This window comes from Dicentrarchus labrax, unplaced genomic scaffold (assembly GCF_905237075.1).
Source record: "Dicentrarchus labrax unplaced genomic scaffold, dlabrax2021, whole genome shotgun sequence".
Classification (NCBI taxonomy): Eukaryota; Metazoa; Chordata; class Actinopteri; family Moronidae; genus Dicentrarchus; species Dicentrarchus labrax.
The window spans coordinates 33,141,099-33,154,274 of NW_026136719.1; the positions used below are offsets into that span (position 1 = coordinate 33,141,099).

The 13,176-nt window shown below is 39.0% G+C and overlaps 1 protein-coding gene across 2 annotated transcripts in view; it reads left to right on the forward strand.

Annotated features, from left to right (window-relative positions):
* Positions 1-13,176, forward strand: part of il16 (interleukin 16) — a 51,071-nt gene that overhangs the window by 20,211 nt on the left and 17,684 nt on the right. For both annotated transcript variants that reach the window (XM_051379971.1, XM_051379972.1), the window contains exons 6-16: positions 769-912; positions 1,101-1,206; positions 2,931-3,079; positions 3,469-3,579; positions 4,890-5,004; positions 5,531-5,604; positions 7,145-7,394; positions 7,902-8,019; positions 9,477-9,609; positions 11,832-11,919; positions 12,461-12,684. In XM_051379971.1, the coding sequence (XP_051235931.1) occupies positions 769-912; positions 1,101-1,206; positions 2,931-3,079; positions 3,469-3,579; positions 4,890-5,004; positions 5,531-5,604; positions 7,145-7,394; positions 7,902-8,019; positions 9,477-9,609; positions 11,832-11,919; positions 12,461-12,684 (1,512 nt within the window). The remainder of the gene's footprint in view (positions 1-768; positions 913-1,100; positions 1,207-2,930; positions 3,080-3,468; positions 3,580-4,889; positions 5,005-5,530; positions 5,605-7,144; positions 7,395-7,901; positions 8,020-9,476; positions 9,610-11,831; positions 11,920-12,460; positions 12,685-13,176) is intronic.

Below are 13,176 nucleotides of genomic sequence, written 5' to 3' on the forward strand. Positions count from 1 at the left end.
TTAATGCTGGTTCTGATAGAAAGGGGTCAGAACACACAGTGCAGAGCAGTCTGTTGGTATGGGGCTGCAGAACATTCTGACCACCAGGGTTCCCAGGTGCACACAATGTTATGGCTGATCAATGTATCATGCTATGGCCTACTATACTCTACTATACTAGCCTACTACACTACACTGCGCTATGCTATGCTATGCTATGCTATGCTATACTTCACTATACTATACTATGCTATACTACTACTAATATTATATTATAAAACACTGATATAAATAAGAATATACTACTGTATATTATACTATACTTTCTTTGACTCTACTATACTGTACTATACTGTACTGTACTGTACTGTACTGTACCATACAATACTATACTATACTATGCTATAATATACTATACTATACTATACTATACTATAATATACTATAATATACTATAAGTACTTTATATACTAGACTTTACTATACTGGTACTACAATGTTTATAATGCATTATCCATTAGCACTCACCTTGTCGTACCCACTAGCTGCTCAGTGCAGTTAAATGTCCTGATAAGCATAATTTAGAACCACAATAGTAATCTGTTGAATAATTAGTGTGATGTATTGCTTTGTATTGTACAAACAAGAATAGTACAGAGGGCCATGTGAATTAATAAAGGAAGTAAGGCTGAAGTGAACTTCCAAGGTACATTCTGCCATTGGCGTGCCTCATGTTGGCCACCAGCTAAAGTGTTTTTGTCTTTGCAACTTGTGTTTTATGTTCTTTAGGATGGTTCCACATGTGAAGACACTCTCCCTTCGCACAGTCTAACTACAAGCCCACAGCACCCGGCTTTCATTTCCCCATCTGATCCTCTATCATTGCCTGGATACACAGACGAAGAACTTCTGGCCAACAACAACCACCTCAAGGTGAACTAGTCTTTTGTCAAAACTGCAGTCTATTATACATACAATTATATATACTATTGTACATAATATTGTAATTATATGTACAACTATTTTTTGGAGGGAAAGTCTTTCTTTCCCTTTTGACATAAATGTGTGTCCTAATGTGTGTCCTAATGTGTGCGTGTGTGTGTGTGTGTGTGTGTGTGTAGTTACCCATCCCAGAGGTGAATGAGGAGCGATGCTGGGAAACAGAGAAGACCAAGCAGAGCCCACCAGGACAGGTGGTCAACAATAGGACACGCTCCAATTCAACCAGTATGTATCATACAGTTATCACTCAGTAGTAACATTACCTGTCAGCTACCATCCACCAGGAGGAGTGAGAACTATTCATTCTAATGACTTTCACTCTGCATGCAAACCGGTCAGATTTGGGCAGAAAGTGGTATGAACAGGAGGAGGACAGCTAAAGCTTTTAGAGTGTGTAGTAATGACAAACGATGAATGGAGAGAGAGAGAGAGAGAGAGAGAGGGTGATGAGAAAATTGTTTCTAATATGTTTATTGTCTTCAGGGAGGTGTGAGGCCAGGGAGTAATATCCTTTTAGCACCGGGAAGCCACACCGCTTATAGGAAATGTGGTCCTAATTGTGAAAAGTGCTGCGCTCACAGTTCCACCGATGTGAGATGTAACTGAACAGACTGTATAGATGGAACTGTATATGTGTAATGATACACAGTACAACAGCTAGTTGACTAAGACATATACACGCAGCGATATTTTCATCCAATCCAATACTTCACTTTTAACGGATAAGCAACCAGAATCTGTTGAATTTGTTTTCAGTACAACCTGGACAAAAACACAGCGCACACAGTGCCACATAGCAAAATGTATCTAGCCCAGTTTCCACACTGGTTCCAGTTTCAACTAAACCTTAACCAAGCCACTTCATTAATACACACACTTGACATATTTGGCAATCTCTCTTCCTCTTCTCCTTCCTTCACTCCCCTCCTCTGTTCATTCCTCTAAATGAATAAATGTACTCAGTAAACACTTTGCTGGAACACACATTTGTAAACCACTGCCAAACAACAAACAAGAGTGCTGAAACTTGTCTGGTCCGACACAGAAGGGCCAGCTATATTGCTGTATTGCTATATTTGAGTTGAGTGTATGGGCCAGACTAATTCATCATCATTCCTAGGTGTACAATGAAGAGCTATATATCACAATGCAAGAAGCTAGAATTAGGTGTCTAATACGAGTCCTTATTGCAGCAGGAAAAAGACTTGATTGATATTTTGGTGGACAAGGACCTGTAGTGCCTCCCAGGGGCAGAGGTTGTAGCAGATAGTGAGTAGTCAGTATATATAGGTCAGATATAATTGCACTTGCCCTTTTGATTCTGCAGCGATTAGCACAGTGATAACTCTGAAGGCAGAGCCTGTGATTTTGGAGGATCTGTTGACAATATGATACAGTTTTTTGTAGTGTTATATTAATATCATAAATTAATAACAATTCCTTGAGTAAAATGATATAAACATGCACCACAGAACTGAGTCAAAACACAACTAATGTAGACTCAACATAAGCTTAATTTAAGTATTAAGTAAACTAACTATATCACGGCTACAGTATTACACATTACAGGCAGCAAGAGGGTCTAAAGTTTTAAGGCTACTAGTTTATGCCTTTCTAGGAAAAAACATTAGATGTCATATAAAAGCAGATACTGCAGTCTGTGTTTGGATAATAGACCTTTTTCACAGCAGCGATTTTGACATGAAATAGAACAATATGTACCAATTAGTATCAATGTTATCACTGATCATATGGTAAAACTGAGTTACAAAAATATCTGACACTGATTTTAACTCATTTTGTCCAAATAAGTTGTTCCTGCACCTTTGCTTTGTAGGGTAGTATAGCTGATTTTGCTGCCATATCTGTTTTGTAGGTCACTGTATCCACAAACTTGATTTCAATTCAACCTGATGTTCACTTTCTGATGATACTGTGTGTGTAACCAGGTGTTCATCCTTACTGGATTGGGGATCTGGACAGCATCATAATGAAGACTCCAGAGCTGTACACAGGTCATCCTCATGGGAATAGTGGTTTATATGGAAACAGGAAGTCTCTGTCCCAGCAGCTGGAGTTTCCTCACACCACCTCACAAGTATTTGATTTATCTGATGACATAAACATAATACATTACAGATCACAATGTACATCACTAGAGCACAATACATTAACATGATCAGGCCCTTGAGGTGGGTCCTGCTTTATTTTCTACTCTCTCTTTAAGAGTAAAAATCTAGTTGTAAGAGATACTATGATTTTAGTTTTATTGATTGCTTGTTAAATACATTTGTATTTAATCTAATGACCACACTGCAAACAGTGCAGACATATTGCTGCTAGTAGTTTGATCATATCAACAACAAAATGCTGGTAGTAAAGGAAATAATTAAATGGTGAAATTATTCCCTTCCTTGTGTGTGTGTGTGTGTGTGTGTGTGTGTGTGTGTGTGTGTGTGTGTGTGTTCTGTGTCTGCTTCTCTCCAGCCTGTGCACCGTCCCTCCCGTTCCCTCAGCTCTGCCCAGCTGGTACACTCGAGCAGCAACGTGCAAGCCTTCATAATCTGTAACATTGTGCTGATGAAGGGCCAGGGCAAGGTAGGAACCACACACCAAAAACAACAAAATGATCAGAGTTCTTTCTAGTATCAGCAAAACTTGCTCTTCACTCACCACTATACTCAGCAGACCATAATAACTGTAACACAATAGCACAATATATAAACTATTAACTGTTGCCATACTATCTCTGCATTAAAGCTTGTTTTCTGAAAGGTTCACTATATCCTGACAGTACAACATGAGACAGATAATCTGTGAAATAATCAGGTTCCTCTGGCAAAACAACTAATCAGACCCAAGACAGAGTAGTCATTGTTGAGTCTTATTCTTCAACAATTAAGCAAGCCACCAACCCAAACAATCAATATTTGACAACCTGAGAATGGCAAACTATCTTTCTTGGCTCTGATTGGTTGTTTTCATTCAGGCCCAGTGGATTCTTGCAAATACCATTAGGAACACTAGAAGAGACAGATGTAGATGTGGTTAGTCAGAAGAAGTGATATGTGGGCTCTGAACTGCTGTAACGACAAATTCAAAAAATTGAAAGGCAGAGAATTCCATATTGATAATCCTATACATATATATATATATATATATATATATATACTAAACTGAGATTGGGAAGTACATGGATGACGGTGTCTAAGGTCCTCTTGCTAGCTTTTTCGACTGCATCTCACTGTCTTCATCAGCGAGTTTGCTCAGTGTCAGTCTGAACAACTTAAATATCGAATTAATGGTTTAGGGACAGATACAGTAAACATAGACATTTATAGCCGATGTTGATTTGCAACACCCGTCCGTGGCAGGGAAGAAAATAAGAGGTTAAGACAGTAAGGTATAAAAAGAGTAAACAGTATACAAAAGATACATAAAGCTCAGAATTAAATACATTACATTTAAAACTATACAAGTACAGGTTTGTTGGTGAATTAACCAAGATTTGATATCTCTCTTAAATGTGGTGAAGTTAGCAGCAAATGTCAAGTGATCAGGTAGTGAATTCCAGGACTGGAAAATATGTTTTATAGAATGGAACTTTGCAATTGCCACTTGAAGTGTCTCTGGTGGATCTGCTGCAGTTCTGCAGTTTCATTATGTATTTGCTGAGGCTGAGGGGCCAATTAAGCATTTAAAGACAAGCATTACATAATGAAAATCAATTAAATCTGCTATACTCACCTACTTTGTCCCAGGCCAAAAGCTTTGACACTCAATAGTATTCTAGTCTTAGTTTACTTCTTCTATCTATATAAATTACATTCCAATTGGGATTATATTGTTGTTTAAAGACATTAATCAGTGTCTACTATTATTAATAATATTTCTGCTGCTTTCCTCAGGGTCTGGGCTTTAGTATAGTGGGAGGGAAGGATAGCATGTATGGACCAATGGGGATCTACGTCAAGACCATTTTCCCTGGAGGGGCAGCAGCTGCTGATGGACGGCTGCAGGAAGGTAAGAGACAACATGCTGTACATGAGTCTGTCATTCTGGAGAAACATAACTGTTAAGTCTCAATCCCAGGTTGTCAAATACGGACGCTTTGGCTTATGGTAAATGGGAAACAAACAGTGTGGTTGGTATTTGACAACTTGGGAATGAGTCTCAACAATCATTTTCCTCCTGAATGACCCTACCTTAAGTGTTTGAGTAATGTAATTAATAGCAGTCTGTTTTCCATAAATGTCACTCTAATGTTCTCTTTTACTAATTACTGTAAGACACCTACTTCCAATTGATAAAGGCTTTTAATTTTGCGTCTCTCTGATCTTTTCTGAAAACTGACAGACTTTATTTTTTTTTCTTTGTCGCTCTTTACACGACGTAACCTGACTTTACATCAGAAAGGATGTGTTCATGAAGTCATGAAGAATTTAAATGTGTTAAAAAGCTCAGTCTTATCTATATCAGATTTATAGGCGTCACAGAGCAGATGCACAGCCTTCAGAACTCGTGTTTGTGTGTTTGCGTGTTTGCATAGGTGATGAGATCCTGGAGCTGAATGGAGAGTCTCTACATGGTCTGACTCATGATGAGGCCCTGCACAAGTTCAAAGTAAGGCAACTACATTCTCATCCTAACAGCATTCCTCTCAGTTCAGGGTAGTGACACAACCGTGACCTGCTGAGTCAGATGTATCCATTTAAAAATGTGAAAAAAGAACCTGGCTCCACTGACTGACTTACTGGAAGAGTCTTCCACTTCTTCCATGAGAAAATGTTGTTAGTTAATGTGTCTGGCAAGTTGGAAAATCAGTAGATCAGTAAACCCACTAATCAGAAGATTGATGGTCAGATCACTTCAGTCCTTGGACAACCCCAAACTGGTCCCGAAGGCTGTGCCATAAGTGTGTCAGTGCAAATGAGCATTAGTTCCTGTTCCTGATGAGCATTTGACACCTTGCATGGCAGCTTCTGCCATCAGTGTAAAAATGGGTTGGTGAATGTTGACATGTAGTGTAAAGCATTTTGAGGGATCGGAAGACTAGAAAGGCACTATGTAAGTACAGTCCTTTTACCAAGTACAATATCCACTTGCAGTGACTATAGCCTTATTAAACATTTCTGTGGTTATGTTTGCACTCAAAGCACGTTGTTAAGGTTAGGGAAAGATTCTGGTTTGGTTTTAATGCAAAAATAGTCGACAATGACTTGAAACACAATAATAATAATAATAATACATTTTATTTATAAGCGCTTTTCTAAATACTCAAAGACACTTTACATAAAAAACAAACAAACATAAAAGCAGCCAAACAACATCAAATAGTAAAACATTAAAAACACATCAGACTTAGCTAAACATTAAAAGCAATTTTAAAAAGGTGAGTTTTTGTCAGTGATTTGAATGTTGGAAGGTCGGTACAGTCACGGATGGGTTTGGGGAGAGAGTTCCAGAGGGAGGGGGCAGCTACAGAGAACGCTCTGTCGCCCCAGGTTCGATGCTTGGTCCGGGGGTGGAGGAGTCAGGAGGTTTGCTTCAGATGAGCGGAGGCTGCGGGATGGATTGTGGCGATGGAGCAGGTCAGTGAGGTAGGAAGGAGCCTGGTTATGGAGGGCTTTGTGTGTAACAAGGTCTTTCATAGGGATGTCACAAGAACTGATACAGTATCGTTGGAATACAATTATATTCTGTACACCTACAAGTATTCTAGTCGCCTGTTAAATGCCACAGGAAGAAGAACATGAAAACACCAACAAGTGCAGCTGTTCAGGTAAAGCTTTTGTGCACAGCGCAGTCATCGTCAACTAGCACTCTGCTGTGCTGTGTGTGAGGTATTCACCTGTATTATCAAGAAAAATACAAGTATTGATCAGGACTCAGTATTAGAACATATTAAATGGGTATCAGGGGCAAAATCTGGATATTTTTACCATGATATCAAGCATCATGGAAATTCACTGGTACTGGATCGACTAAAACATTTCTGGGATTGTGCTTTTGTTGCCTAACCGTAACCACAGACGGAACTCAAACTTTGGACTCTTGAGTTGAAGTCCTGACAGTACTGTAGGAGAAACCAGATTGGTATCGACGTACTTTAGCCAGCATTTGCATTTAGCATTGATTTGAAATATGAAATGTCTTTGTGCAGCTAATCAAAAAGGGCCTGCTGACCCTGGTGGTGAGGACAAGCCTGCGTGTGGGGGCTCTGTGCGGTCAGGCTCAGATAGCTCAGCTGTGCAGGTCACGCTCTCTCAGCTCAACTACAGGCATGGCCAGGATCAGTGCTGACATGGGAGACTACAACTACCTGAACAACAACTGCAGTAACACACTGAGCATCCCGGGTCAGCCTGCTAAACCCAGAGACCGCATCATGATGGAGATCATCCTGCAGAAAGGTCAGCCTCCGAGGACAGTTGAAATCTTTTTGGTATTTAAAATACCAAAAGTGGAAAAGTTGATTGCAATTATGAAATAGAATAAGAAAGAAACAACAAGAAAACTCAAAAGCTAAAAGCTTGAACCTACATTTCCCATAATGCAAAAAAATGGCATCTTTATGTTATACGTTCCACACTAGTTTGCAATGCAGGTTTTAAATTTTAAATGCATAGTTTCCGAGCCAAGTCCCCACGACTAGTAAACTGACATGTATGTGTAAAACTGATTGATGCTCTGGTAACTTGTGATGGTCATTCGGTATTATCTTTTATGTTGACTATTGATTGATAAATCAACAATTAAAGCATTTGTTAGCTGCTGATCTGAAAGATAATTTGCTTTGGCTTTACTGTGTAGGGTTGGGGTGTAAAGGCTAAATATCTTCTAAACCTTTAATGATATATCATTATAAATCATATAAATAAAGTATCACAATAAAGGTTTATGGATGTGTAATTTCCCAGAGGCTGGTGTTGGTCTGGGTATCGGACTGTGCTGTGTTCCATCTGGTGACGGATGCCCCGGGATCTACATCCACACCCTTTCTCCTGGATCCGTAGCACACATGGATGGTAGACTCCGGTAAGGAGAAACTACTCCTTATTTTTTTTTTTTTTTTAATAAAAATTAGTTTAAATTAGTTTCCAGAGTGAGTTTGCTCATTTTAGTTGAGTTTTTATTGTTTAAAATATTTGGTTTCAGTTTAGTTTTTACTAGTTTCAGTGTTTTAATTTGTTTTTATTATATTATAATAAATATAATATTTAAGAAGTTCAGAACAGGTATTACAATACAAACACACTGACTCAGTCATGTAGACATCCCAGAGTCAGTAAACATAAGCACAAATTATTTTTGTTGTTGTGTTTTCAAAGACCAGAACTAGAGACATTTCCTATATATCTTTATTTTAGTCTTAGAATTTTTTTCCAAATTCTAGTTTTTACTGTAATTTCATTTAAATAAAAATGTTTTTTACACCTAATTTTACTCTAAAAGTTTAGTTTCAGTTAACTATAATAACCTTAATAGAGAGTTGGAAAGAGTACTAAAATACCTACTGTAATAAAATGTAACTACAGTAAAAAATTAAACAAAGTTTATGTGAAGGAGTATTTGTGCAGCTATCCTAATTAGGATATTATTAAAAATATAAGGTACACTTGGAGTTAGGTACACCATGTAATCCTTGTAATATTATGTGAGGTTAAAACAGGTTATATGTGACAATGTTATGTTCAGTAATTTAAGTTATTCTCATACACAGCCTACTTCTCCTTGTGTGTTCAGAGACTGAACTAAACTAAAGACTAATGTCCATCTTAAAGCTGCAAAAGGTAATTTTAATTAAAAAAAAAAAATCATCATATTTGTTCAAACTTTCACTGTGTCCTGACAGTAGTACATGAAACAGATAATCTGTGAAAAATGAGGCTCCTCTGGCTCATTCTAGTGCTCCTAATAGCATTTGCAAGAATCTACCAGGCCTCAACGAAAACAACCAATCGGAGCTGAGGATTGGGTTGGAAGCTTGAAGATAATCTCATTCCCAGGGTCCTGTCTGTATTTGACGACCTGGGAATGAAACTCCACAATCAGCTATCTGTCTTGGCTCTGATTGTTTTTGCTCAGCTGTGGTGGATTCATGCAAATACCATTAGGAGCACTAGAAGGAGCCAGATGAACCTGATTTGTCTTTACTACTGTCAGGATATAAGTAGTTGTATAAGAGTTTCAGCAAATATGACAAAAAATATTTTTATAGAAATTATCTACTGCAGCTTTAAGGACATAGTGAACCTTTTTGATTTTGTATGACTTCTGTGAATTATACTGTGGATTTAATACAATTAATATATTTCAGAAATATGGTATGTAGACAGCTGACCCAGTTCCGATAGTGTACAATTTGATTTATACAGTGTTTGTGCCTGACTGTAAAATACAGTCTTTTATTAGAACAGATCCATGGTCCTTTGGTTAACTCTTGTACACACTCTTTCCAACACCTTTTCCTGAACTTTCCCTCTGTACTTTAGGTGTGGGGATGAGATCATGGAGATCAACGACACTGTGGTTTACAACATGGCGCTGAATGACGTCTACACAGTCTTGAGCCAGTGCACGCCAGGTCCCGTCCACATCATCATCAGCCGACACCCTGACCCCAAAGTATGCAACGCCTTCACCTCGTTTACTTTAACCAGCACAGATTTATGGGCTTACAGGGCAAAGCCTCTGCTGGCTCAGTGGTAATGTTGTCTCATGGGTTCAACTGTGGGCCTCTATGCTGTTGGCATGGATCCATCTGGCTTTGAGCTTGGTGTTCTGGCTTTTTTAGTCATTGGTACACAAAACTGCTAGATCGGCCCATTAGTCATGATTGATTCTGGGCTGGACCAATTACAGCCGAGGGCCGATGCCCCCTCCCTCTTGGGCCTCGGCTGTCAATCAATCAATCATACAGCGAGAGAGGAGATCACGAAAATGGAGAACAGCAAGAAGCGGAAAAAATTAGAGCTAAAAAGAGACAAGCCCTTCAGGCAGATGCTGCCAAATGTGTTCAAATAACACAGATGTTTGCTGGTGGCTATGGCAGACCTTCATCTTCAGCAGCAGCAGCATCAGAAGCAGCCGCAGGTAATGATGGCTGAGGTGGCCGTCAGGTGGATGAGGGGAAGGGGAGGCAGGAGGAGGAGAGACCCGCGGCCGCCAAAAGTTTGTTTTCATTCATAGGCTTCATTGTCTTTCCATCAATACCTGGTGGGCCGGTCTCGGCTCAAAATGCCCGGGCCATGTTTTGTCCCAGTCCAGCCCTGGGTAAAGGGATAGGTTAGGCTGTCCACAATGAATGAAGTCAATGGAATGTCCTAATAAGGATAGCTGCACAAACGTATGCGTTAGCTATTTGATACTGGTGACCTGTTTTCTTCAAAATGTTTCTGGGCCTTTCTCCCAGTACATGCTGAGAAAGGTTTTCAGGTTCTCAGCTTCGGCCCCTTGTGTATAAGGGAATGATGAATGAATCATTAGGGCCTCAACAACAGGCAGTAATTGGCTGAGCTGTCCTTTAGAAAGTTATGCAACAGCAATTTAATCCAGTGGGCTGTTCAGTGGCCATCCATGGGGTTTATGGTTGTAGCGCAAAACGTTTGTAGGCTAAATAAATGTTGAACAAGACTAAGTCTATAGCCTGCTAGTGTCTCTTTGAGGCTGTATTTAGGCATACGACTGCTTCATCAGCTAGCATAGCTAGCTTTCAATGACCATGCTAACATACTGTTGTTTAGCAGGTGTAATTTTTGCCATGTTCAGTTCTTAGATAAGCATGTTAGCATGCTAACATTTGCTAACTAGCACTAAACACTAATTCTAAGTGCAGCTGAGGCTGATGGGAATGTAGTTAGATCTGCAGGTATTTGGTCATAAATTAAATGTTTGACCTGATGGTGGCATAAGATGAAAAGTCAGTAGTATTTATTGTTGACTGTTGATAAAGTATTTGGTATTTCAGTCTGGACCACAGTTGTGGAGTGTCCAACTGAGCCAAGGCACGTTCATGGCTAATACAAATTTACCGTTTGAATGATGATTTAATGATTTTGTCCAATGTGTCCCACTGTGATTGAAGCTCCTATGCTCCTGTATTTTGGTTTGACTTTTTTTTCCATAACTTTAATAATGAAGGATCAGATTATTGTTGTCCAGAAAAAGAACACATGGCCGGAATTTTAAAAATTCTGACGTCAGGAGTCCAAATCCCCCTACGCAGTTCTTTCATTAGAACTTTTTAGCAACCAAAGATTCAGAAGAATCTCTTCAGATGTTTGTATTTGTTCTGTGCTACCTTTGACAATGCTTCTGTTTTCTAGTTTCTTAAACTGCCTCTCAAGCCCTGTGTTGTTGGCCTTTCACCGCAAACCACATGGTCAGATTATAGGCCCTGATTTATTCTGTTCATATGCTTCTACTCAAGTATAGGCTATTTCTTTAAACAACATTGTGGTTTCTGTCTATCACTTGTCAGCTGACATGTTCCCTTCTTCCTTTTCAAAGCATATCTGTCCTTTCAAAAGATAAGGTTGGCATCATTCTATGTTTTTCCTCTTGTCAACAAATCCAGTGAAAAGATGAAAACCAACAATCCTCAAACATACTGATAGAAACAATATTGCTGTCGTCTTCTATTCTATGCTATATTGGGTAATCTCGGCATTGGTAGTAGCGTTTTACGTCTTGGGTTTTAAGATAAAATAAAATTAGAAAGACTGTTTTTATACTCTGGTATGTTGTCCTTTCTTGACCTTTACGTGTCACTTGAAAATATCTAAGTTACACTGAGCATCATCCTTATTTGTACATTACCACTGACATTCCCATCTTCTCTGTCCCAGGTATCAGAGCAGCAGCTGAATGATGCTATCGCTCAGGCAGTGGAGAACAGCAAACTGAGGAAGGATAAGAGCCAGTGGAGTATTGATGGTGAAATATTTGTTCATAATTAATTTTCCACAGTCACAAATTCTGGTTCAGGGTCATGGTTGGCCCAGTACACACTTGAAGTTGCACACTTCTTATCATTCTTCATGCAGATCATGCTTAACTGGAATTTAAAAGGGTTTTTAATAAACCAATACATGCAGAATATTATGCAGTTTTTTAATTTAAAAATTCATCACATTTGCAAATATTTGAGATTAACAAAAAAAATGATTGAGTTGAATGAGTAAGAATGCCATTAAATGCTTACTATTGCACACTGTGCAAGTGTGTATAGGCTCGTTATGATGACATGTACATACCCAATGGAGAAGCAGTTTAAAGCCTCTGTTAGTTCCCATTTCTAATTCAGCCAATTAAATTGAGGCCAGTGAGTTTTTAAGTGATTATGAAGTCATCCCAAATCCACACTAATCAGCATCACTATGCAGAGCAATCACACATTTTCTCCATGAAATGCTACTTTTGATGATTATTTCCTTATATATTCTTTTATAACTTAAAATAATTATTTCTGTCCCAGGGCTGCGTAGACTGGAGTCTTGCGCTCACAGCCGTCAGAGGTGTGAGCGTTGTCTGGAGAGGAGTTTTAGTCAGCTGACGGTGCGACGGGTGCAGAAGACCATGACCCGCTCCTGCAGCGACAACACCAACAGTCACCACCACAACCGCTGCCTCACCATCCACAACCTCCACCACGCACATCACAACCCATCAGCCCGTGTCCACAGCCTAGACACACCCAAGGTAACCAAACACACCTCAGGTTGTATGGAGAGGGGCTAAATACAGATATTAGAACTAGCTGCTGCAAACCTTTTTATAATTTTCTATGTATGGATTTTGTTTTCTATAATGTGTATGAATGTTGATGTATGATTTTCTTAACTGAGAATGTAATGTCGTCTTTTGATGTAAGTAAGTTACTAAGTACGTAAAACTTTATTTATATAGCATCTTTTTGACACAGAGATCCAAAGTGCTTTCCAAACAACAAATAAATAAACATAACAACGCACAAAAACACAAACATAGAGAGCATGTAAAAACAAAGGAAGATAAAACAAGAGGGAAAGAATAAATTAAAAGAGAGACGACAGATGAGAAAATAAACAAGGAGATCTATAAAAAGGCTTGCCTGTAGAGGTTTTGAGCAGCCGTTTAAAACAGTCCACAGATTCAGTGAATCTGAGTGAATGGGGAAGACTGTTCCACAATGTTGGGGCTAAAACAGCGAAG